Raw genomic sequence first — 26,980 nt, 5'->3', positions numbered from 1 at the left:
TATGCTTGAAAATCGACCAACTGAGACTTCTGATGAGGATCAACAAATGCTACATTGAGCAGCTGAACTCCAATAGTAAATCTTAGCACAACGGAGCAAAGTGCAATAAATACACCAGCACTTTTTGCACTTTAATTATTAGTCACTTTTTAAGATGTTGTATTGGCTGTACAGTCATTTGTGTCCTTCCTTCATATCCTATGGATTTGAATAGTTTACCTATTCATATAAGAACAGCTCGGAGCGTTGAAACGTTCAAGTCCTTGCTTAAGACCCACTACTATTCGTTGGCTTTCAATTCAAGTTGAGCTTTGACACCTTGTCCTTTTTTCTACTGTTGGTTATTTTGTATTGTGTATTTTTTGTGTATATTATCATTTGGGGATTTTTGAGCTTGTTAAGCACTTTGGTCAGCTATGAATGTGCTATATTAATATAATTGAACTGAACTAAACTGAACTAAGATGCTTTGTTGATCTTATGTTGTTTTATGTTGATTTAACAATGGTTTCTCTGTGACATGTTTGTGTTGTGAAGCAACAGATTGTAGCGCTACGCCCAAGACAAATTTACCCTCGAGGACAATAAAGTGTATTTTATTCTACATCATGAAGGGAGTTTCTTATTTAAAGGATTCCCCAAAAACACAAGAGCTGGACATACTGTTTATAATAAAATATTTAGCCATTACAAAGACTATCCCTGCATTAGCATCGTGTTTGTGTAGCACAAACTGTTGGGCTAACTGGCGAACATTAAACTACTCGGTGAACGTGAGACTGCTCTCACGTGTGATCAAAATTTAACTGCAGTTGGACTTGAACATTTCTAGAAATCTGTTCACATCTCGCAATTTCATCAGTTGTGCATTGTTGAGCGCTGCGAATAACAATTTTCTCTTAATTAATCAATGAATCTTTGGAGCTGTAACAATGTTTAAAAATAGTAGGGAATTCTCACCACAGATTCCCAAAGTCCACGCTAACAAATTCATGATACTTGCTCTGTAAACCAGCGGTACCAAAGATGTTTAGTTCGATATCATAGAAGATAAGAATTAATCACATTTAAAAAAGGCTGGAATGGATTTTGGAATAACCAGTACTTAATTTTCAAAATAATTGCCAAATTCTGTCAATTGACAGTGCGCTGCACACCTGAAATTATCTAGAAGTTACCCAGCAGAGCTTTATGTGAGAACACAAATGTCCGAATTAGTTGGACCAGACATTAAACTTTAAGTCTTTACCCTGCCAGCTCCTGAGTAGAAAGTCTCTGTAATGTCCCACAGTGTGAATAGAACAGCTCATTGCCCGGAGAATTCACAGCGAGCGAGTGGGAGTGAGACGGTTCTATTGATTTAGGCAAAACCAAAACAAACATCCGAGGGTATAGTAGAAAAAGGGTGATTTACACGAAGACGGCAACGAAAATGTCTAACTGGAGAGATGGTGAGATGTAAGAACTTCTGTCAGTAAGGACCGACGCCGAAAGCATCAGACAGATTCAAGGAACGGCAAGAGACTCGGTTGTTTATGAACAGATTAGGAACCGAGTCATGTCCGTGTCAAGTCCTGCTGCCTACACGCTCTAACCAAACGGAGGATTTACAGGAAGTGGGAACGCGTCTGACATGGACAATCTTTCATTGTATGCTTCATGTGTGAAAGGTAAACAATTATCGGACCTGATTCTTTGGACATTGTCCGGGATTTATCTGAGAAAACTTCTTCATCGTCTCTAGGGCTGGGTACAATATTCAATACTTTTTTGGCACCGACTGAATTGCCTAATATGTATCGAGTATTGAAAAATTCCTCGACATTCAATACCCTATTTAAATTCCTTAAGGAGTAAATCTCATCAGCGTCAGTGAGCTAATCAGCACATAGCATGCTTCTGCCAAGGTCTAATAATGTCTGTGATTGGCTGTCTAACGTTACACGTCATAGAGACACACAGGAAAAACTTGTCTCGTTACACAGAGACATGGCCCATGTAGTAGGAACTGGAAAATAACATTTTATGTAATACAAGATTTGTGCTGTAATGATGCGATTTATTTTTGTTTTATAAAATTTGTATGGAAAAAGTATCATTTAGGAATCTGTATCGAAGTCACGGTACCGGTAGCGGTATAGAATATTTAAAAAAAATACCCAACCCTAATCGTCTCAAGTCTAGTTGAAGGTAGTCTACTGTATATCCACGACGTTCCACTTCTGGGATTGCTCCGGTGCTGCCAGAAATTCTGCCGTACGTCCTTTATTTTCGTCCGGATGTCCGTTACCTTCCACTTTCTTAGAGTTGGTATTTTAAACTCTGGCTGATTTGTGAGGACTATGGTTAACTGCTCCTCAGATCTCTGCAGGGTAAATCCAGACAGCTAGCTAGACTATCTGTCCAATCCGAGTTTTCTGTTGCACGACTAAAACTACTTTTGAACGTACATATGTTCCACCAAAACAAGTTTCTTCCAGAGGCTATTTTGCAGAGGCACTGTTGCTCCGCCCGGCGCTTAGCGCCGCCCAAGACAATTGTGATTGGTTTAAAGAAATGCCAATAAACCAGAGCACGTTCCCATCCTGGAATGCGTGTGTGGACTTGCAAGATCCTCTGCCACAGCGCTGTGGAGGAAGGTCTGGCAAAGCGAGACTACGTTGAAGGATGCTCAGAGGACGATAAAGCTCAACATTATAGCTACTGCAAAACTAAACAAACTAACTCTTTAACCCACTTAACAAGCCCCTGAAAGCTGTAAATCTGATGAAGCATGATCCACAACCAGCTGTGAGGCAGCAGTTTCGTAAATCAATTAATAAACACGGACGGCAACTCTTTCAATTAACAAGAAATCACTCAAATATACGTACAACAAGGATTCGTTTTAAAAGAAAAAAATCACATCGCTCTAAAAAAAAACAAGCAAAAATTTAATTTGGATTTTGGATGATTGAGATCAGATTGTTTAGGAGCTGAGAGTTTTACACACCGCAGGGTTGTCCACTCCTGTGGAAGTCATTGTCAAATTGGTACGAGACCTCTGCAAACATAAAGCATCAAAACCAACTTCTAAATCACGATATGAAAAACCTGCCAGCGCTAAGAAAACAACCTCTAAGCAAACATGTCGTCTCACTGTCAGTGTTGTTAATGGGCCGCTGATACACCAGACCATAAAAACACTACAGCAGTGATGTGATAATGTCATGTCAACACTGGCTGATAACACACTCATGAACTTTTACTGTCCGATTTATGAAATTATACAACATGAAGCGTGATGCATTTCATAACACATAACACAAACTAACTGATGACGCTGACATAATGGACATTCAGCTACTGGACACGTTTCTTAAGTTATTGGGAAATACGCTTATTTACTTTCTTGAAGAAGATAAGAAGATTTAAACCACTCTCATATCTGTACGACCAGGAGGTAGCCTAGCTTAGCATAAAGACTGTTAGTTAGTTAGTTAGTTAGCCCAGCACCTCTGAAGCTCACTGATCAATACGTTATGGGTCATTATACAAAAACGTGCCACTTTAAAGTACTGTTCTATTGCATTTAACCCTCCGGTTGTCCTCGTGGTCAAATTTGACCCATTTTCACAAAACGTTTCTTTTTCAGAAATCAGGGGTTTCTTTCAACCAAATTGTCCAAAAAAATACATTGTGCTTCACAAGTGAAAGAAATGAGCACTTCACTACTTTAATTGAATTTGGGTGTTTTGTGTGACAAAAAAAAAGTGACAACCCTAAAAGTGACAAAAAAACGTCAGGAAAAGTGACAAAAAAAACATTGTGAAAAGACGACCAAAAAGTCTTAATTTTAAATATTTTTTTTTTATAAAAACAGTGGTGGTGGTGTTGGGCGGGAAGACAACACAAGGGTTAAGTCTATTTTTGGACGACGTAGCTTCCTCCTGTTTGTTTGATTAAAAAACAACAGTGAGCAGCCGTTTTAGGAAATTACTGAGACTTTTTTTTAAATATCTGCGGGGTATTTTTAACACATTGTTGGTTTGGGTCTTTTCGTGGAGATTTGTTGACGATAAGGAAAGCCAATAATTCGGAAAACAGACTTAAACTTTGAGCCAACTCTGGTTTGTTACAACTTGGGTCGTGTTTTTGTAGTTTTGCTCACAATTCGTATCACTCATAATGTTTACCAGTGTTGTAATAAAACGCAATTGTCCTTTAATGCAAACTTTTTGAACCTTTTAAGAACATGATGATTTGATGACATGATGATTTGATGACATGTTTTTGAGAAACTGTGTATTCATACTGCAGTATTGAACCTTTTTTCTTTGCTGTTTAAGCAGAAAATGACACAAACATAAACCAAAATCAGGTTAGACTAATAATATATTGAAGATAAATGATCTAAGCTTTACTCTTAATACCATATTATCAGTGCACCCTCAATGAATTCCCCTTCTGCTGCTTTTTCCATCTGTTTATGGGAGAACGTGCGCAACTGTGCGAAGTGATACATGCAGTTAAAAAAAAAAAAAAAGCATAACGGCACACAGCAGCCTGCATGCTGTGTGGCAGCTTTACCTTCACTTTGTGATGCACCAGGGCGGCGATTACTATGGTAACCAGGCCGAGGGTGATGAAGCCGTACTGCATGTACTCCATCACAGACGGCAGGATAACCAGGTTTGTGTGGAAGTTGGTGAGGATGGGGCCATCTATGTAGCCGCTCTGAGGAGGAAATGACAACAATACATAGTGGTGGATTACAGAATTATACAATGGCTTCGGTTTTTTTCACAACTGAGGGGCAAATTCACAAAGCAACCGCAAAGGTTGAAATGCACTCCTTAGGGTGGTGCTCGCATTCAAGTGGCTAAACATAATGAAACAGGGCCTTCCTAAACCGCCTCATTGATGTGACATCCTTGCTTGGCAGGAGCAGTCATTTAGGGGACATGATGAGAGTAGTGAATCATCCAACAAGGGGAATTACAGGGAGTTCACAGAAACATTAACTAAATATGACTCTGTCCTGTCCACACAATTCAAGTCCTCACCTGGGTTTTCTGGTATGTGCCATACTATTCAAAATGACTCGATCTCTGCTCTTGTAGCCACCGTTTCTGATGAGATCAGAAATGAAATTCCAGATGCTCCCGTTTTGGGATGGCAGGTGGATGAAACAAGTGATTAGGTTTGCTATGTGGATAGTGCAGGTAAAATTCAGGAGCGCTTAATTGGATTTTTTGATGTAGGCCGAAAATGAGCTTCCCCTCTTGGAAAGACCAGCAGCCGCCACTGGATTTCGGGGCCGTTTCATGTTAAACAAAAAGGATCTTACTCTTTAACAAAAAGATCTATCTCTGTAGGGATCCTTTCCATAATGTGGTCAGACACTTAGAATAATAATCTGAGCCTGTCAGCGGCAAAAACTGAACTTTTAGTGGACGCTAACTGACGGTGTGCAATTGCCCGTTAATGTTGCAGCTTGTTTTGTCTTGCTTAATACTGGACTGGAAAAACACAGTTACTCTTTAAATCTGTCGGTCACTTTTGATTCCACGCCCAAAGTTTTGCTCTCTGAACATTTTCTATGTTCTGCTGCACAAAGGCAACCTTCATACTTTGTCACATGGATAATAACAATCAGACATAAAAGAAGAAGAAGAAGGAAAAAAAAAGGGCAAATTACACTGTATGGGCGTGTTTGCGCTGTAATATTATTAGAGCAATATCTTTTGTGAATCGGACCTTGAGACGGGGCAGATAGCGATGGCAACTGATGCACAATTAATGGGGTTATCAGCGGCCACGAGACACTCTTTTAAGAATTTGCCCAAGTTTAAATGGAAAGAGACAAACTGACTTGTTAACTTCTTATCTTTAAGGAGAAAATGCTGAACTAACATACAAAGTGCAAATCCCTACATTACATGTTCAGTCGTCAGAATAAAGAAACTTTCTGTGTGATGTATTGCCTAGTTTGATTCCTTTTGAGACTTTGAGGCCTAAATTAGAAACAGGATATTTTGTGGTTTTCAAACTCTGGCAACTCTTGTGGAAACTGAAGCAAAGCAAATATCCCCAACTAAGAAGAAACCGTGATGAAACACGGGAAAAATTGGACAGTAAGAACTTTCTCTTTCTGTTTTTTTAGAACACCAAACGTGTCTGTATCTGTAAGAAAGACTCTCTGTAAATACAATTATTAATTCGCTTACCTCCTCAAACCAGATCATTGGCATCACCACCTCAGAAATTTTCCCAGTTTCTCTACAAAGGCAAAACATTTCGCTTTAAACTCCAAGGTTGCATGGTGAATGCAAAGGAAAGCGGGAAGTGTCTTGTCATATTGAACGATACAAACAGATGCAAACACAATACATGACAAATGTTAAAGGCATGATGGTAGATTAGGGAATTATTTCCTTACGTAATTCCTGACACTCTCTTCATGTAGAGGTTGAGCTGCAGGCGAATGGACACATTCAGAGGAACGCCCGTTAGCTGGAAAGGAAAAGAAATGTGATAAATCTCATATGGGAAATAATAAAATCTGTCAGTGTTCACTTCATTAACTTGTATTTGAACATGTAAAATGTTCCCATGTAACAGAAAACCCTAAACAAAAGAAGGAAATCCTCATGCGTTAGGGATTCTTCTGGGGATCTTTTGAGGATTTTAGAGAAGTACAGTTTTAACATCAAATAGTTCACCCATGGACTCCACTACCTAAAACAAAACTCAATAAGTGAGATGTAACAGTGAAAACGACATTCGTTGTCTTAGTTATAACTCTCCAAGACCTTATACAAAGTGCCAGCCAGGCTTTGAGTAATTTCAGCTACGAAGAGTTTCTCCTCAACGCAGTAAACAGTACACGGCTGAAAGTGCGTGGACACCCGAACATGAAACTCACGTTCATTCAGCAGAACTAAAAAAGGCAGGAACATTGTCTGCGCAAGTACACAAAAGCAAATGACAACGCCGGCCTAGCCCAGCTGGCACAAAAGCGCGTTCCCGGTGAACATACTGAATGTGCTCTCTTACGCACCGGTGGAGGTAGTCTCGCTCTCGCCAGTTCTTCCTCCACAGCGCTGCAAAGGAGGGTCTGGCTAGTCCACACGGCATTCCCGGGATCGGAGTGTAAACGTGCTCTGGTTTATCGGCATTTCTTTAAACCAAATCACAATCGTCTAGGGACGGTGCTAAGCGCCGGACGGAGCCACGGTGCCTCGGGAAGGAACTTGTTTTGGTGGAACATGTGTACGTTCAGAAGTTGTTTTAGTCGTGCAACAGAAAACTCAGATTGGACAGATTGTCTTGTTACCTGTTAGCGTCAGCTAAATGACATGTGATGAATTATGTTTGTTCAAGTGTTCATTTTTCTGGGCAGTGGAGTTCAGCCCGCAAGTAAACCAGGAAAACAAAACCAATCATTTAAAAAAAAGTTTTTCCTGGCAGAACAAGTTGTGGTGCAGCCCAGTCCAGACCTCCAGCTCAGACCCAACGGACTGGAGTTAATGTCTGTTAATTACTAAAACCAGGGAGGGTTTTCTGTAGCTGGCAGTGAGGCAAATTTGGATCCACTACTCTGTCTCTGTCTTTTCTCAGATTGTTTCCTGGCGTATTTGTTTCAGCAATGCTTAGCAGAATTTAAAAATCATGCATTTGCGTTGTTCTGTTATCTTCTACTGTATGTTGGTTGCGATTCATAAATCTGACTGTTTTTATACAAAAGGCTTGGACATCATTCAGTGGCGGTTCTACATTGAATGACACCCCGGATGAGACCCCTTTCGAGCGTGCACCCCCCCAAAAAAAGATAAAAGTTAACAGTTATATTTTATTATAACAACATAAGTGAAATAGAAAATTATATTTCTCAATTGCACAAATGAGAATCCAGTTATTTAACTATTGCAATTACAACAGGAAACACACTTTTTAAGGTGCACAATCTCCACCTCCAACATTGCCAAAAGACAATGAACACAATTCTGCACAAAATATGACAGTATAGGTTATCAGAACTTAAAATAAATAAATAAATAAATAAATAAATAAATAAATATATATATATATATATATCGTATAGTATTTACATAAATGTGTACACACAAAAATATATACAATCATAAAAAATGTAACAAGAGCAGAGAGCAACAATATAAAATATTAAGAATATACAAAAACCATATAGAATAGATCCTTATCATGCATAAAAGTGATGAGCTCAAGGAGGCTCGTGGTCCCCTTTTGCTTTTCCCCCTTTCGTTATCGGTTTGTTTTTAAGTTCTGCGCGCCCATGTGACATGTAAATATGCCGGTTCGCCCGTGCCAAAAACTGCTACTGACATCATTACTGCTTTCTTGCAGCTCTTTCGTGCCACAATGTTTCCGCAGGCATTTCAACCTTCAGTGACACAAATACCCGGCTTTCATGTTTGGGAACATCTGGCGAGTGAGAGACGGAAATCAAAAAGGTACTGCTTGAACTGCAGGAAATGAAATGTCCCTGAGCCCCAGAAGTTCATTCGCACCGTACAGCAGTATCCTGGCAAACACATACATACACACACTTAAACGCTAAAATTATTTGAAGGTTCCAAGTTAGCAGGCATTACCTTGGCAGTTAATTTGAGATGGACACAACCTGTGTGTGTGTGTATCGCTTAGAGTAAGCAATCCTTTAAAGGCTGTTCAATAGATGGGTTTACGAGTGGTGTTTGGTGTTTTAAGCCCTCCAACATCATTGCCTGGAAGGCACTAGGATTAGGCAATGGCAGGGTTGCATATTTCAAACTTCTACAGGCCATCCAGCACTCAGAAATCATAAATAACACACTGCACATAGGCACCTTCCCACAGGGAATGATGAGACAAATTAATAGACTCACATCTTTCATCAAACCCTCTTCACCGAACAATAACACATTGGACCTGGTTAAACTCAACACAGACACGTGGATGCACAATATCATGAACATACTTAGGGACCACTACGACACAGTCATTGCCACACAACTGCAGGACCTTCCACCATTCACACAGGCATCTTTTAATAAATCTATTCAGTGGGGGAGGGCGAGATACAGGAACAAATGGTTAGGGTTAGGTGCCTTGAATTGAAGTCGACGGTCGCAGCGCTGCCTTGAAGTCGACGTTGGGGGCTTAAAACACCATCGAGCTTTAAGAGTTAACAATGTTGCCGACTTAGCAACTTTCTCAGAAGTTTTGGCAACTTTTAAGAGCCCTACCGATGGAGGCAGCGGTAGAGCAGCAATGTGTTATTTAAATGTGCTTTTTAACTTGTATTTACCGTTAATGTGTCTCTGTTTATTTTGTTGTTGTTAGAACTGTGCAATTAATAGAATTCCGCGCATTCGGCGACGATCACAAAGACAATGTAATCGAGAAAAAAACGAGTATTTTGCACATTACATTTAGTAAGTAAAGTCTTATTTTGTCTTATGTTCTGAAGTAGCCTGGTTGACACCAGACCCCCTCTCAGTTGTAACTGAGAGGGGGTCTGGGGAAGGGGCGCAATTGGATAGTCCTTCAACCAATCAGACCAACGATCCGGGTGATGTAGCAGCGACAGCGGCATCAACGGGTCGCTGCGCTTCAGAGCAAATCTCAAATTTGCCAGAAGTTTGTCAGGGCTTTCCCAGGCTAGTTCTGAAGGGGAATTCAAGAAGGGAAATATCACAGTTCAAGGTGTTTTCACTGTTAATGGGTTTAACTGTTTCACTGCTTTTTAACATCTTTCCAAAAGTCGACAAGTAATCCTGTTAAATAATCCTGATTTCAATATTGACCAAAATAATTAAAATTTGAGTTTTTTTCTATAATGGAGCAGCCCTAATTGTTGTTAAATTGTTTTGATTCTGTAAAGCACTTTGAATTACTCTAGTGTGTGAATTGTGCTAGATAAATAAAATGACCTGCCTCCAAATCACGCTACTTTGGGAACCAATCTGTAGTGTTAAAAAATTCCAAGGCCACTTGATTTCCCTTAATTATTAACTTTATATCAATCTTGTCTTCCTCCTCTTGGAACCAGCTCATGGGAGATTTAATCTGCACGGCCACAAACTGTTATCTTATCAAACCATAATAAAAGTTTTTTAACAACCCTTATTGACTGCAATTACGGAGAAATAGCCCAATTTCCAATTACCTTATCACAGTGCAGGTCGCAGCCACCTACGGTTACATTTACACGAGCGGAGTTGTGTAAGGTGTTCAGAACGAGCTGAGTCATGGCAAGTTAGATCAAACTTATCAGCATATCTAAAGCATTCAAACAATGTTGTAATAATCATCAGTGCACATTAACGGTTATGGCAGAGCAATAACATCACATAACGTTGAGTTCAGTTGGGTTCTTCTCTCAGGGACAGTTTAGCTTAGCGGTGACCAAATGTCTTCTTTTGCCCGGATATGTCTCGCATGGGAATGCAGATGTGTCTCGCCCCGGACAATTTTTAACCAACACCTCTCTATGACTGCACGCAACTCTGTTGCAATGAGTACAAAACACTATCAAGAGACCATAGAAGGATATAATGGCTTCACTTCCCTGTCGGAAAGGGGGTCTGTTTGTTGTCAGTTTTATATTTTTTAGAGGCCTAGAAGAGCTGCATCTGTAAGTTATTTTCAAGCAGTTGATGTGAGCCAGCATTCAACGGGAAGTCCGACTGTGTGCGAAAGCTTTGTCTTATCTATTTTTTTATCTGCTCTAGCTTTTCCAACGATTTAGGAAACAGATATGGTAATAACAATTAGAGCTGGGCGATATGGAGAAAATCAAATATCCCGATATTTTTGACCAAATACCTCGATATCGATATTGTGGCGATATTGTAGGGTTGACAATTGGTGCTTTCACAAAATATGCACACAAAGAGATTTTTGATAAATAATCATCAGTTATGTTGAAATAATAACTAAGTGGGTAAAGGCCAATAACAGAACAGCTAGAACAGCCTGGTGTGTTACATCACTCTGTCACTGTAACGCAGCCTTTAAAACCAGGAAAAGACAACACTTGTGTCATATAAGGATATTACGATATCCAAAATTTAAGACGATATCTAGCCTCATATCGATATCGCTGTAATATCGATATATTTCCCAGCCCTAATAACAATGTTAACATAACAATAACGTTATATATCAACACATTTAACTCTTCCCTGTGTTGCAGGTGAACCTGGCGTTCGCCGAGGCGGGCCATGTCAGCGTTTAGTTTACTGCCGCTTCCACAACTTCTTCCCCATCGCAGCCATATTCGCCAGCATTTACTCCATGACGGCCATCGCACTGGACAGGTGTGTGTGTGTGTGTGTGTGTGTATATGGGTGTGTGTGTGTGTGTGTGTGTGTGTGTGTGTGTATATGTGTGTGTGTGTGTGTGTGTGTGTACAGTACACTCACAGGGTGGATGTCTATGAAGAGGCCGTGCTCGTCCTCTGTGGGATTAAGGCCCAGCACGTAGTCCAGCAGCACAGGATCAGCATTGAAGAAGTGAGGATGAGAGATGAAGACTGGAGAGTCTGTAAATCCAAAAAGAAATTGTGGAATTATTATAAACCTGTCACCAGATATAGATCTTTACGTACATATAATCATGTACTCTACTTAAGAACATGGGCTGTAAAAATAGTGGACGTAGCAGCCGTGATGTCACCCATTGGTTTGAGGACTGCCGTTTTGGAGCCTCGAGTTTGGGAATCTTGTTTTTTTGGAACAGAGTGTGATGATTTTTGGACAAGACGGTGGAGCTGGGGAGGAGGACGCTGCCAGGCCATTGTGGTTTATGGTTTCACGGGGCTGCTAAACGCTAAAGGAAAGATGCCTATTTTTAACCCTTCTGACACGAGTCATCCAGCGGAGATTTACCTGCGGGTAAACACAGACTTTCGGGTACAGGCACCGTTCATCTGCATGTACGACAGTGGCGAGCTTGGTTGGCAGAAGGCTGAACAAGACATTTTTAGGCGACCAAAATGTTCTAGTTAACTTTGATGAAGTGAAAACACACAGTGAGAGGGTCAAAGTTTAAGATGAAAACACGGACAACGCTAGGGATGGGAATCCCAGGGTACCTCACGATACTATACGATACCGATAATATCACGCTACAGCAATTCTGTGAAAATCAATACATTGCTAGACAAACCTAGTAAGTAAGTAAGTAAGCAAGTAATTTATTTGATATAGCACCTTTCACAGACAGAGTCACAAAGTGCTTCACACAAAAGACATTTGATTAAAAACATTAAAATCCAAAACAGAAAATAAACAAGAAATGCAGTTTGAGTGAGGATTAAAAGAATAAAACCCAAAATTACAAACATGAGACAAAAGCCAGTTGAAACAAGTATGTTTTCAGATGCTTTCTGAAAGCGTCAACCGAGATTGCAGAACGTAGGTTAACAGGAAGAGCGTTCCACAAGGTTGGAGCTACCACTTCGAAAGAACGGTCACCTTTAGTCTTTAAACGGGTGCGAGGGACCACCAGTAATTCCTGACTAAAAGACCTGAGTCTACAATGATACATCACGATATCGGTCTAACTGAATACAAAATGCCCGTGAAAAGGTTAAGTGCAGGTTTTCTCTCTTTATTCACTGCAAGTCCAAACTGTTAGAAAAGTTTTTCAGTCTGGTCCTGTAGCATCCCTTGCTTTATCGTCTATTTTCAAATAATGGAACCATAATTCGTACGTGACCTTTAGAGATGTGTACACGTTAACTCACTGTGTCGGCAGCTGCTGACGTTCAGCAGACCGGACTGCCTACAGGGGCAGAAGCCTTCATTGGGAGCGTAATCCGTCCCGTTGGCGAACAGAGTCTTGGGTGCAACATATCGATACAGAGGAATACCCTTCATCTGCCCGTCACGCTGGTAAACAAGCTCCATGGATCTGAAAAAAAAAAAAGGCGTTTTCCATAAGCACGCGAAAAGAATTGTGCAATAAAAGAAACGAGAAAGAGTGGGAAACACTTTCACCTGCAGGCATCGGGGCTGTAGAAAGGTAACGTGCTCTCTCTGGTCATGAAGGGAGGCCACATCTGTCCAGCTGTTCCATTGATCATGTTACACTGAGGAGTCCTCCAGTAGTTCAGCTACCGACAGAGACGACAAGTCAAGTCAGGTCGGTGTGAAGATCATAATGTACTGTACATAATAAAAACCTGCAGGTGTGGCGTTGGCATCTCACCTCCGTCAGGCCGTTCCACGAGTCGACTTTGTGGACTTTCCTGATGTCGTCTTTTCCGGTGTTGATGGTGAACAGGCCGGTGTTGGAGCTGTTGAACTAAATAAAGATGTAGTTGAACACTTTATCCGCAGGAGCTTCTGATCCCTCGTTTGACCAAGAGTCCAAAACCCAAAGATATTTAAGTTACTCCCGGAATTCCAGCAGGCGTGGAGGAGTTCAAGTTCAAGTTACTTTATTGTCCCCCAATGGGGCAATTTGTTGTGCAGCAGATAGTATAGAACAAATCACACACACACACACACACACACACACACACACACACACACACACACACACACACACACACACACACACACAATACAGAGACTTCCTACTCTGCAGGCATAGTTAACACAAACAAATTAAAAAAAATGTAAACAATCAATAAATAGTAAGTCAATAAGTTATCTATGGTTCTTTATAGAATTAAGAGGTAGAATGGCTGCGGGTACAAAAGAGTGTTTATATCTGTTGGTTCTGAGTTTTGGGAGTTTAAAGCGAGATCCTGATGGCAACTGTGTTTCAGTTGTTAAAACAGTGTAGTGTAGTGGTGTGATATACAATCGGGAATCTTCACAGAGAGTTTATTTGGAAATTTAACCGGGTGCTCTTTGCCCGGTCCATTTCCTGCCCGACCTGTCGGACGCCCAGTGTGAGGCCATGCGATTACGGGAGAATCACGGGATTACAAATCCATCTTGTCAGGCTAATGCGCTTGTGTCCGAACAGTAGCGCTCCGAACCAATCAGCGTCCAGTGAGGAGCTACTGGCAGCTACTATAATAATAATAATAATAATAATCCATTTTATTTGTAAAGCACTTTTCATAAAAGAATCTCAAAGTGCTACAGAAACCACATTAAAACGCATTACAAAAAAAAAAGAAAAATACAAATGTAAAATACGCATAAAAACAGCTAAAAGAGCAGTTTAGTGCAAAAAAATAATATCTGCAAAGCCTAAGGACAACTTAAGAACGCCTGCCTGAACAAAACTGCCGTTATTAAGATGTGTGTGACGCCGGCGACTGTTTCGTTCAACACAACAATGGCGGACGTGATAGACAGATGGTTCATCCAATCACCTGCCAGGTATTTCTTTTGAAAGTGCCTGCCCTTTCCCAAACTGTTTCCAATGACGGCTTCTCAGATGGTTCTGTGTTATGTAAGGGTTAATGGCCGACGAGGTGTCCATTGTCAGGTATTAATGGACGACGGCGAGGCGTGAACCGTCCGACGCGCACCAGTTTAGCTACGAGCCAGAAAGCTAACGCTATGCTAGCAAGATCCAAAGTCAATAACATTGTGTACAGTTGGCAATCAGTAAAAATAATTTGACAGTATGTTGAACAACAAGACAAGCTAGCTATCCAGCCATGTCATTGTCCACAAAACAATATAACGACTTTTACGAAGACTTTGATCCGCGATGTGTAACGTTACTGTCGGCTGCAGCGGCGCAGCCTGAAGCAGCGAGCTGAACAGTGAACGGGATGTGAGATAACGCTATTTGCTGTGAAACAAAGTCAGTCCAGAGGGCCAGTAGAACTTACTTCTTGCAGCCTGTGTGTTTTAGCGCTATCCTGTGGTGTTCAGAGGACGATTTGGAAATAATAAATCCACATTTCCTTATTGATTTAATGTAGCGCATTAATTTAGAACAGTAAACAGACAGTTTCACCGAACTCCTTTACTAGGTGTCCTACATCACTTTTTAATGGACACCCTGCAGCCAATCAGAATCGAGTACCACCCAGACCATGGTATAATACCTGACAATGGACACCTCGTCGGGCATTAACCCTTACACACACACTACACACATACATATATATATATATATACACATCACACTACACACATACACACACACACACCACACATACAACACAACACACACATACAAGAAAAGACATACATACACACACACACATCACCACACACACACGCACGCACACAGCAGCACGCCCACACAGCAGACACACACAGACACACAGCACACACAGGCACGCAGGCAGACGAGCACACAGGCACACACACAGAGACACACACACACACACACAGCAGGCAGCAGCAGCAATAGCACACACACACACACACAGCAGCAGACACACAGCACACAAGCAGGCACACAGGCAGGCACACAAAGAGAGCACACATGCAGGAGAGAAAGAGACAAGGAGCACATAAAGAAAAGAGGACACAGAAGAAAGAGTACACATACGAATACAGGCATATATATATATAGGAGAGGAGAGAGAGAGAGAGAAAGGAGGAAAAAAGAAAGAAAGAGAGAGAGAGGAGAGGTATATATATAGAGAGGAAAGAGAGATATAATAAATATATATATAAAGACACACATATATATATAATATATAGAGAAAAGAGAATACACATATATAAGAGAGTAATATAATATATATAGTATATATAGACAAATATATATATATAGAGATAGAGAAAGGAGGAGAGAGACAGTATATATAGAGAGAGAGCATACATATATATATAGAGGAAAGAGGAGAGAGGAAAGATATATATATATAGTAGAGAAGAGAGACAGAGTAGATACATATATATATATATATATATATATATATATATATATATATATACAGTGGTATATATATATATATAGGAAAGAGATCATACACCACACACACATACCACACACACACACACACATACATAATACACACACACACACACATGCACACACACACATACACACACACACACACACACACACACACACACACACCACACATACACACACACACAGCACACACACACAGGACACACACACACACACACACACACACACACACACGCAACACACAGCAGGAGGCAGAGACACACAGCGGGCAGCACGCAGGCAGGCAGAGAGAGAGAGAGAAAGCACGGGCACACACAGAGGGAGTAGCAGAGAGACAGAGAGAGACACAGCACACACAGACACAGCAGCACAGCACACAGGCAGAGACACACACACACAGAGGCACAGGAGACACACAGGGCACACAGCAGCACACACACACACACAGGCACACACACACACAGCACAGCACACACACACAGCAGACACAGCACACACAGAGACACAGACAGACAGAGACAGCAGAGACACACAGACACACACACAGCAGCAGGCACACACAGCACGCAGCAGGCACGCAGACACAGGGCAGCAGCAGAGAGAGACACACACAGAGAGAGAGCAAGAAAGAGGAAAGACATAGACAGCAGAGTAGAGAGAGAGAGAGAGAGAGAGACAGCACACACACACGCACAGACAGGCAGGCAGAGAGAGAGAGACACAGAGAGAGAGAGGAGAGAGAGACAAGACAGATGCACACACACACAGCAGCACAAGACACACAGTGGACACAGTGAACGGAACTGAGAGGCACAGAAGCACATGGAGGGGACAACGGCAGCACTGACACACACAGAAGAGCCGTGTAGACGAGGAGCCCAGACAGAAAAAGAAGGAGCACGAGAATACGGCAGTAGAGAAGAAAGGAAGGAGTGACACACACACACGAGAGCAGAGAATAGAGAATGTGGAGGAAGGACTCCCAAAAATAGACAGGGTAATGAAAGAATCCAACTAACACACACAGCCAGAGGGAGTCTGATGGTAGAAGGGTGGAATTAGCATGAAGAAACACAACAAGACAGCACAGGAATGGAGGAGGAAACACACATGTGGAGGAAGTGGTAGGAGGGAGGTGGAAAAAATATATACATGAAATGAGGATATATGGTGAGGAAATGGAGCCAATGGAATGGATGGAAGGATGTGGTATGGATATATATATAGTGGATAGAAAGAAGGAGGAAGTGGTGGAAGCAGAGACCAGAATGAAAATAAGAATGGATGGTGATGGATGGATGAGAAAGGAAGGAGGAATATAACTGGAGGAATGGAGAACTGAAATGGGAGTGGAAACGCAAGTTATGGAGGAACGGAAGGAATGGGAGGAGTAGGATGAAATATAAGGATGGAATGGAGGGAGGATGAAGGCACAGGAATGGAGGAAGGAGTAGGGATAGTAAGGGGATAGGGAATGGAGATATAGTTTTATGGTAGGAGAGCAGAGGAGTGCAGGAATGGAAGAGGAAAGGAAGGTGGAAGATAATGGAGTAGGTGGAGAGGAGGGAGGAAGGAGGGGAAGGGTGGAAGGTGAGAGAGGGGGAGAATGGAGTGGTGTGGAGAATGGAATGGAGAAAGATGGAAAGAATGGAGGAGGAAAGGAATGGTATGGAACCCTTATCAGATCGATCAAGGAAATACAAAGTGAAGTGAAACAGCTGCTGCAGCTGAACCAGTCCGTCAGCATCAAAGATGAATAAACTCCAACTCTCATGCTTTTATAGCTTTACTAAAAGTCCTTTCCTGTCATAATCCTGCAGGACTGGTTTTTGCATTATTAAACATGCTAAATGTTCAATGTTGCATTCACAGTGCGACACGTCCGGAGCAGAGACCTCACTAGGATTTAAAGACAGGAGGTGATTAGCCCCCAGGGTATTTGTAACTCACTCACTTCTTCTGTTACTTCATTATTGCCATGAAAGGGGCAATAATCTGTTTGTTTGACAGATATTGTTGTATTAAATCGGAGTCTTTTGCGATTTCAGCCTGCAGCAGCTGTTTCACTTCACTTTGTATTTCCTTGATCGATCTGATAAGGGAAAGCCAAATCCTGGTTTCGATTTTAGTTTGTTTGACAGATATTTGCCTAAGCAATGGCAATGAAAATTAGAAATTTTGAAAATGTTTTCGCTTCATTATTATTATTATTATTATTATTATTATTATTATTATTATTATTATTAGACTATGATGGTTGTCTTGTTGTGTAGACTCATTTTTGATGAATGAGAGCAGTCAGCGCTAATCTCCTGTGACCACTTCATAATAAAAGTCAACTCGTGTTTCGCCACAAGTCCCTGCTGAGCACACCAGCTCCGCACACTCCTCTCAGAAAACCCCCGTATCGTTCCAAACTGTGAACCCAGCGCAGCTGCTATATCCCCCCCCACAAGACATCCCATTCTTTCGGTCTTCTAATATAAAACTAGCATATTCGTCTAAAAACATTTTTACGTCCGTATCATTCTAACTGTCCATGGTCTCATTGATGTCCAAATGATTTCCGGGTATGCAGCCGCTTACTACCTACGCACGCCTCCGGTCACGAAAAAAATGAATGAGGAATAAGATTTATACACACATTTTAATTTCCGAGTTCCATCTACAAACACATCAAAGAAAATCGGATAACGAGATAGTTTTTCGTTTTCCGTTTTTTAATATCAAAACAAAAAACGAATAATGGGTTGTTTTCCGTTTTTTGTTTTCCTATTTACTAATGGTAATTGGGAAACTGGCCGTTTTTCGTTTTTGTTTTTTTCCTTTCAAAACGAAAATCCGTTGGCCGCCAAGTACACGGACCCAGGCGCCCCTTAAGTTCCATATTTAACTGGGCCTACAAGAAAAGCCTTAAGCCTTTATACACCTTTATGCCTTTTTAGTGCATAGAATACTAAGCTACACAATTCATTGTTGGTATGCTTTAATGTTAAACATACATGTGACAGTGCATCCATAACATAAACTGTATCTGTGGATCTTAGTGACTACCTTATCTATGGGCCAGTAATTCATTCATTCATTCATTCATTCTGCTAGATGAGGCTCTAGTACCTAAAACGTTGCCTACTATTTATTTTTTGCAACCTAGACAGTGTGCAGGAGTTTCTTTGCAACTTTTGACCTACTTATCTCCCTCCAACGCACCTGTCTCACGTTATAAAATAGATGTGCAATGTATTTTTCTGTACTAAAAAAAAATAAAATAAAAAAATTCAGTAAATGACCCCCTAGGGGGCCCCAGACTCCCTGTTGAAGATCTCTGCTTTAGAGGAAATTCTGAGCCTAAAAAGTATTGCATTTGGTACTCAGCCCTAGATGGGAGTAAAAAGGCAGATGGGATTGCGGGTGAATTAACTAGAGAGAGTGTGTGTTGATGCAGCAGAGGAAATTAAGTCTTACCAGCACCAACATGTTTGGAATCGTGACGACATCGGACTCGTTCCCTGAAGACATGGACGGCTCAAAGAAGTACGTTCTGTACTCCCTGTAGGACACGGTGCCGTTGGCATGAAATGTGATGTTGTCTTTCTGAATGCGTTTTCTGAATAAATAAGTAAGACAATATTAATAATTAAACATTCATCTCCCTCACAGTTACAGCCTCAGATGGATAGATTTTCTCACTAAAGTCTCTCTGAACGTCGTCTCCTTACTGTCCAGATAAGAGAAGATCAATAAGTTCATAAAAAGCTTTTTTTTTTCCATGCAATGATTACTAAAACTCTGCAGCCTATGAACGTTATCAGACACTCCAGAACATTATGTTCAGCCCGTTTTTTTCTTTAAGTGTCTTTAAGCCTGGCCCACTTTTGGGAACACTATGTTCCCCTTAAACAATCTGTACATTAAGTAGGTCATTCTACATGCCATAAATTAAACTTATCCAGAAACACAGAGGGATGTGGTCCAAACATTGTTTCATAAGTATTCCATTTGTACAACTGAGGGGTACGTTTAGAGGGTTGAACTCTTTAAAATAATTAGGTAACACTTTATAATAACCATCATTAATAGATGGTGAATTGATAGTCAATTAATATTTATATTAATATAAGGTTCAATCCTCTAAACGTACCCCTCAGTTGTACAGATGGAATACTTATACAATAATGTTTGGACCACATCCCACTGTGTTTCTGACATGTAGAATGATCTACTTACTGTACAAATTGTTCAAGGGGTACATAGTGTTCCCAAAAGTGGGCCAGGTTTAAAGACACAGCTGTACTTGAGAACATTAGCAGCTTATGGATAGCGATAGCCTGCACAATGGAGTTTTCAACGGAGTGCGATAAAAAACATACAAGATAGTCTCAATTTGAATCCAAATATCTCAAATATGTGAGACAGGTAATCCTATTGGTCATATAAATTACCCAAAGCAACAAAAAGCAGAGAAGGGACCTGGGTAAACATCTTGCAACATATTTACAGGCTGCAGGACAAAGTGTGCTGCTGATAGGCAAATAGATAGAGATAGAGATACTTTATTTATCTCAAAGGAAATTAAGGTGTCCAATAGCTTATACACAACATACATACACATAGGCACACAGACATATGACATCCAGGCAGCAATACATACTACAAAAATACAAAGGAAGATATCAATAGTGTGCCCTTACAGTAAAGTTTGGTTGTAGCATGTTTAAAGGAGCAGTGTGGAAAAAAAGGTATCATAGTGCAAGATAGTGATACCTTGCCAGTGCAAATTCTATATCTTTTCAAGTACAACAGGCACAATATATAAAAAATAGAATAATCATTACTTAACTATACATAGACATTAGTAAAGACTTGAAGAAAAGTTTAAGTTAAAGTTGAAAACTGTCCATACAGACAAAAAGAGAGCATGGTGTATTGACCATACGGGCAAGCTAGCAAAATGGGCAGGTGGCTAATATAGCCAATAAGGGAGTCCAACAGTGCCAATCAGTCCAGTCTAGGGTAGTTTATGTGTATGTATAAAAGGCACCCAGACGAAGGCATGGTACGAAGGGCAGTGTGCAGAGCAGACTTAAACACTTAAGTCAAATGCAATATAGCAAAAAAGAATGCATAGTTTTTGGTTTTTCTCAGGGAGGTATTGGATGTACCTGTACACATAAGGTCCTTTCTGCTCCACCATGGGCTTCTCTCCGTCCAGGATCTCTTTTGGGTTGAGGACGTTGAAGAAGTACACAGACATGTAGAACGGCACGGGGACGTCCTTCCACATGGTGTAGGAAATTTCATTATTTGGGTCGATCACTGTGTTCTGACATGAGAGGGAGAGAAAGAATGGTAAAATCATACAAAAGGGGATGCAACAATTGTTTTCTCAATTCATCGTTTGAGAAACGTTACTATCATACATGTTAAAGAAAAGCATCAAATCTTTAGATTTAGGAAGTAGAAAAACAGCAAATATTGGACATTTTTACTTAGAAATGTACTTACTTCTTTAAAATGTCAAAAAAAGGTAAAAAAAAAAAAAATGTCAATCAGTGTTTCCCAAAGCCCAAGATGTCGTCCTCTAACTTTGAATTTTTTTAATAGAATTTTTGTAGTTTGAGATCAAATCCAATATCAGTTGCACTTTTGATAATTCAACTTTATTTCAGACACACAGCTCCATAGCAGTATAAAAATATGTAAAACACAACAACCTAGAGGATAAGGATAAGAGGACACATTTGTTATTTTGCACGGTTTATATAAATAAAGGAATACTTTTCAAGTATCTGCAGCTCATCCGGTTAAAAAAAAAAAAAATCCTGAGAAAACCGTATTGTGAACTTAAAATCGTAAGTCGTTTTGAATCGTGAGTTGAGTGTATTGTTACATCCCTAACTGCATCATAGCCATAGACTGTATAAAACACATTTTATGTAAAAAATAAATAAATAAATGGAGTAAAAAGTACAATATTTGCTTCCAAGTATTGGAGTAGAAGAATAAAGTGGCACAAAATGGAAATACTCAAGTAAGGTACAAGTTATGTCAAAAACAATTCTCGATAAAAAATAAAAAAAAGATTCACAGTATGTAAATGTAGTTACTTTTCCCATGCAATTGCATTAGACATACAATTTAAAAAAAGATGTATATGAATCGATATTTGGAATTCTATGAATCGATTTTGAATCGGTAGAGCTTGAATCGCAATTGAGGCTTGACATTTTTTTTGCATACCCCTAGTCAAAGTAGTTCTTAAGTGGAGTAGATGAGTAAAATGTTCTTGCAAATGTAAAAACAGCTGCTTCAAGCTTTCTTAACGTCTAGTACAGAAAAATTTAAAAAAAAAAGGTATAGATCCTACTTACGTAATTCAAAGGCAATTAAGGATGCGCTGTTGCATCAGGTTTTATGCACTTTGTAACCTAATATGGTGGCTATGATTGATTTTCTTCCTCATAATGCACATGTAGGCATATTCATATCTTTTATCTCACAGGGCATGTGGAATATCTTACATATATTTGGTTTCATGTTAATATATTATTGTGGTTTTGGTGTACCGCTTATCTGTCTTTTGGCCACTATAATGTTTTAAGTTGACTGCAGCTGTGTGTAGCACTATTGCCCAAGCAAAATGTCCCCTTAAAGACAATAAAATATACCTTATCTTATCAATCTTTTTATTCCACCACTGAGACATATACTGAATAAACACATTTCTATCTTTCACTTTCGTCCCTTTCACGCAGCAGTCTGGAGCTTTTTGAAAAGTTCGGCTGTGGTCACAGACTAAAACTTGACTCGGCACGTTAAAACACGGGTCGAAACCAAATTCAAATAGTATTGTGTAAAGTTAAACATGCTAAATGTCCATGTCAGCACGCTGGCTTACCTTCACTACTTGGTCGTCGATGATTATTGGTCCTACAAAGGTAAGAACCGTCCCAAAAAACACCGTGAGGACCCCTGCTACTATAAACCCAACAGCGACTTTGGATTTATCGATTGCCATAGCTTGTTATTGACAGCCGACAGCCTGTGACCTGTGTCTGTCTGTAGCTTGTTTACATCCAGAAAAAGGCTTTGTGGCTAAACGGCTAAACAGAGTTAGCTAACTGCGCCAACAGACTACAATAAAACCTCAACATAAAATACTGTAGTTTTAAGCTTACAGTCTAAAGCCCGACCGGCTTTTTTAAACCTTTAGAACCATTCTGCCCCATCTCGATCTGTAGCCGTATTTATAAACCTTTCGTCACGCCTCCGCCGCGCCGAGGACTCTGGGAAATGTAGTTCCCGCTCATTCTCCTCTAAAACAACCAGATTATACAACACTACTTGAAGAAGTAGGCCAGGTGTGTCAAACTCAGTATAGGATCTTTGACTGTATTATTGCATGTCTCATATAGCCTTCTCACTTACAGTTTGGTCAACATAAAGACCCCAAAAAGTCAGCAATAAAGTAACTTAGCCATCAAAGAAAAAAGTGACAAAAAAAGGTCGAAAAAGCAACAAAATTATCGGAAAACAACGGCAGGAAAAATTGCGGAAAACGAGTCAAAAGCGTCGGCAAAAGTGACAAAAACTTCAGAAAAAGCAACAAAGCATTGCAAAAACTACAAAAAACTAGGTGCGCCAAAATGTACTGCGAACCTAAATTGATATGCGGGCCGGATCAAAATCTGCAAAGTAAATGTAGTAACACCACAATGAGATACTTTGTTACAAGTAAAAGTCCTGCATTCAGAGCTTTACCTTAGTAAAAAATACAAAAGTATTAGCCTCAAAATATACTTGAAGTACAAAAACAGTAGTGCTTCCTGCTGAAAACAATGATGTAGCCTATTTTTTTTAACACCAAATAGCCTGCAAATGGTTCCAATGTGAAGCCTTTTTAGCACAAGACAGTGGTGTAGAGTACGTGATACGCAGGTATACCCAACAAGAAAGCTCCAGCATTTCCGTATCCCCACTTAAAAATGCGCAATGGCATGTAACATACTTTCAATTATAATTTTGAATTGTCATCAGTGTTTTTCTTCTTCACATAGGGGAAGAAGAAGGCCCATACATATACAGTACAGTATACCCACTATAATGCATTAGACTACATCACTGGCACAAGACTGTAAATTATTACAGTTAAGGTGGGAAAACACTCATAGGATTCATTCAAAAGTCAGAGTTGCATTCTTTTGTTTAACATCTTACCATATTGTCAATCTTTTTTTTTTATTGTTGGAAAGTTTCTCCTTTAAGCAGAAGGTTATGCTAAAATGTAATGTTCTCAAAACGGTTTTAACCTGCTATATTAGGGTGGAGTGGTAGTTAGCATGCACTTGATTAGTTGGTAGCCCAAAATACCTCAAACTTGCACTTTCAATGAGCCCAGTTAGTTAGTTAGTTAGTTAGTAAGGAACTTTACTACGAATACGAATGACAGGGAGTCAACAAACACATAAATATAGTAAAAATAAAAGTGTGTGTGCCTAATAAAATGGGAAACTAGATCAACGTATAAGCAATGAATTCAGCATCCTAATTGCATTTGGCAAGAAAGACTTCCCGTACACATTTAGTTTGCGCCTTGAAGTCACCAGCTGTGACACCTAAACAGACTTTATACTATGGGTGATATAATAACAATAAATACCCTAACCCTTACCCTACATGTGCAAATGAGTGGCATAGTCTAACACCTTCGCACTGCATGTCCATGACGGTGCACAAGTCGGTGCGATATCTGCAGGGAATGACGAAGAAAAAAGAAACTGCAGCACACATTAGGTTTTGTTAAGACTATATGAGATGCCCGCGGATTGATAAACATGCAAATATGGGGAGCAGGATAACGGAATGGGCTGTAATTTTCCCTGGAATCCGATCTGTGTTATGCACACACAGTACAGTTTGTGTATTTTTTATTTTTTTATTTAATATTTTTAAGGAAAAAACATGGGTTACACTTTACTTGAAGCAAGGTATGAACTATAAAACTTGATAAACAGTATATATATATTACAAGATCTATTAAGATGCAATTTTTTTTTTTTTTTTTTATTTTTATTATAAATAAAATAAAAAAAAAAAAAAAATAATTTTTTTTTTGTTTTTTTTTGTGAAGTTTTGTTGTTTTGTTTGGTTTGGGACTTTATTTTTGGGACATTTTTATTAAATAAAGGGGTGGTTGTGTTGGGGGGTGTGTTGTGTTTTTGGGGAAAGTGTTTTTCTCAAGAGCACCTGGTGGTGCCCAAGAGGTGAACGGGCTTCTCCGCCACACTCTGTACTTTGGTCCGTACTGGGACTTGAACCAGCAACCCTCCCGTTCCCAACCCAAGTCCCTAAGGACTGAGCTACTACCACCCTTATCGCTATAGTGATATGAGACTAGATATCGTCTTAGATTTTGGATATCGTAATATTGTAATATGGCATAAGTGGTGTGTTTTTCTGGTTTTAAAGGCTACATTACAGTAAAGTAATGTCATTTTCTGAACTTACCAGACTGCTGTAACTGTTCTATTATTTGCCTTTACCCACTTAGTCATTATATCTACATTACCGATGATTATTTATTTATAATATTTTGTGAAAGCACCAATAGTCAACACTACAACACCGCTGAGGTATCAATATCGAGGTATTTGGTCAAAAATATCGTGATATTTGATTTTCTCCGTATCGCCCAGCCCTAGTTCAATGTAAAATAATTAGTTTGAGCAAAGAATAAAGAACACGTTCTGAATAAAACCTCCTTTATTAATAAAGAAAACTGAAATGAAACAGGAAATGGTGTAAGAAAGTATTCAAATGATGCTGTTACTTACCTTTATTACTTGGTCATTCATCACCGCTGGTCCCACGAAGAGAAGAACCGCTCCAAACACCGCGGTCAGAGCCCCTACAACTATAAATCCAACAGCTACTTTGGCTTTACCGATGGTCATGGTTGCAGTTTTCCTTCGCAACGAGCTGAACTATGAACGAGAGCTGCAGCGTTCAGGTCCGAGGATGAGCAGTGATGGATGCAGAGGAGTCAGGCCTGTTGGCTGGGTTTATACTCTGCAGACCCCGCCTCTTCACACACTATGGGGCGGTGTACACATCCTGTTTCCCAAATGCATGTTAAATAATCCTGTACTGCAATCACGTTTTTAGTCAGATGATTTCACCGCACGTCACTTTGTCTGATTTAACGTGCAGTGAAGTTGAAGTCAGCACAAATCACGTTTGTCGTGCTCCGGTGGTGTTTTTCACTCAAGAATCAGAATTAAATTACATTTTTTAGTGTCAAATCATCTCAGGACACCACAGAGACAGAGTAGGTGTAGACCACACGCTGTAATTAACAGACAGCCAACAATTCCCCCACCCAAAGAGCACTTGGTGCAACAGGGGCCAGGAAGAACTTCCTTTAAACAGGCAGAAACCACGGACAGAGCTGGCTCTTGGTGGGCTGCCATTTGACACTGCTAGTTAGGGGAGAGGAAGAGAAAGAGAAAGGGAGTAAGGGAGACAAAGAGAAAGGGAGTAAAGGAGACAAAGAGAGAGGGAGTAAGGGTAGAGAGAGAGAGAGCGAGAGGGAGAGAGCTACAGAAATATGACTCATAATAAATGTCTTAATGGCAGACTCATAAACACAATGAATCTGACTCTGAAAAAGGAAGTGAGATTTAGCATAATATGAAAATCTTCTTGCATAAGGCCCAATGTGTTGCCAATGTTGGAGGAAAGCTGCAAGCACAGAAAGGAGTTTCCTAATTATTATTAAGGAGATATAAGTCCTGGAGATATTCGTAAAAGGTGCTTTTCTGGTTCTAACTATTCTGCTGGGTGTCCCTAAAATTGGGGAATATGTTGAAACATGACTTTACTTTCTACAGTGTTAACACAATATGGATGTATACACACTTTTGAATTAGAGCAGAAGGTCAAAAGTTTGGCCTCATAGTCGATGTTACGTACATAACAAATGCATAAGAAACGTGTCAGGATGCAGGACTTTGCAGTTATTTAGTTAATTAAGTCTTAAATAGTCTTCGTTTTGCTCAAATGATTGAGACTTGCAGCGGGGAATGCTTGACAGTTGATGTGTCTGGTTTTCGTGGCCCGGTTTTTCCAG

The 26,980-nt window shown here is 40.1% G+C and overlaps 1 protein-coding gene across 1 annotated transcript in view; it reads right to left on the bottom strand.

Moving 5' to 3' along the window:
- scarb1 (scavenger receptor class B, member 1) overlaps positions 1-25,893 on the bottom strand; it is a 30,573-nt gene extending 4,680 nt beyond the window's left edge. The window contains exons 1-13 of the mRNA XM_039779064.1: positions 25,686-25,893; positions 22,751-22,876; positions 21,015-21,175; positions 19,318-19,459; positions 14,810-14,845; positions 13,219-13,314; positions 13,008-13,123; positions 12,755-12,921; positions 11,430-11,548; positions 6,422-6,495; positions 6,210-6,261; positions 4,570-4,716; positions 2,993-3,043 (exon numbers count right to left, since the gene is read on the bottom strand). Of these exons, the coding sequence (XP_039634998.1) occupies positions 2,993-3,043; positions 4,570-4,716; positions 6,210-6,261; positions 6,422-6,495; positions 11,430-11,548; positions 12,755-12,921; positions 13,008-13,123; positions 13,219-13,314; positions 14,810-14,845; positions 19,318-19,459; positions 21,015-21,175; positions 22,751-22,876; positions 25,686-25,805 (1,407 nt within the window). The 5' untranslated portion in view covers positions 25,806-25,893. The remainder of the gene's footprint in view (positions 1-2,992; positions 3,044-4,569; positions 4,717-6,209; positions 6,262-6,421; positions 6,496-11,429; positions 11,549-12,754; positions 12,922-13,007; positions 13,124-13,218; positions 13,315-14,809; positions 14,846-19,317; positions 19,460-21,014; positions 21,176-22,750; positions 22,877-25,685) is intronic.
- Between the last annotated feature and the right edge of the window lie 1,087 nt (positions 25,894-26,980).

Source organism: Perca fluviatilis, chromosome 17 (genome assembly GCF_010015445.1).
Source record: "Perca fluviatilis chromosome 17, GENO_Pfluv_1.0, whole genome shotgun sequence".
Lineage (NCBI taxonomy): Eukaryota > Metazoa > Chordata > Actinopteri > Perciformes > Percidae > Perca > Perca fluviatilis.
This window is presented reverse-complemented; position numbering and strand designations above follow the sequence as displayed.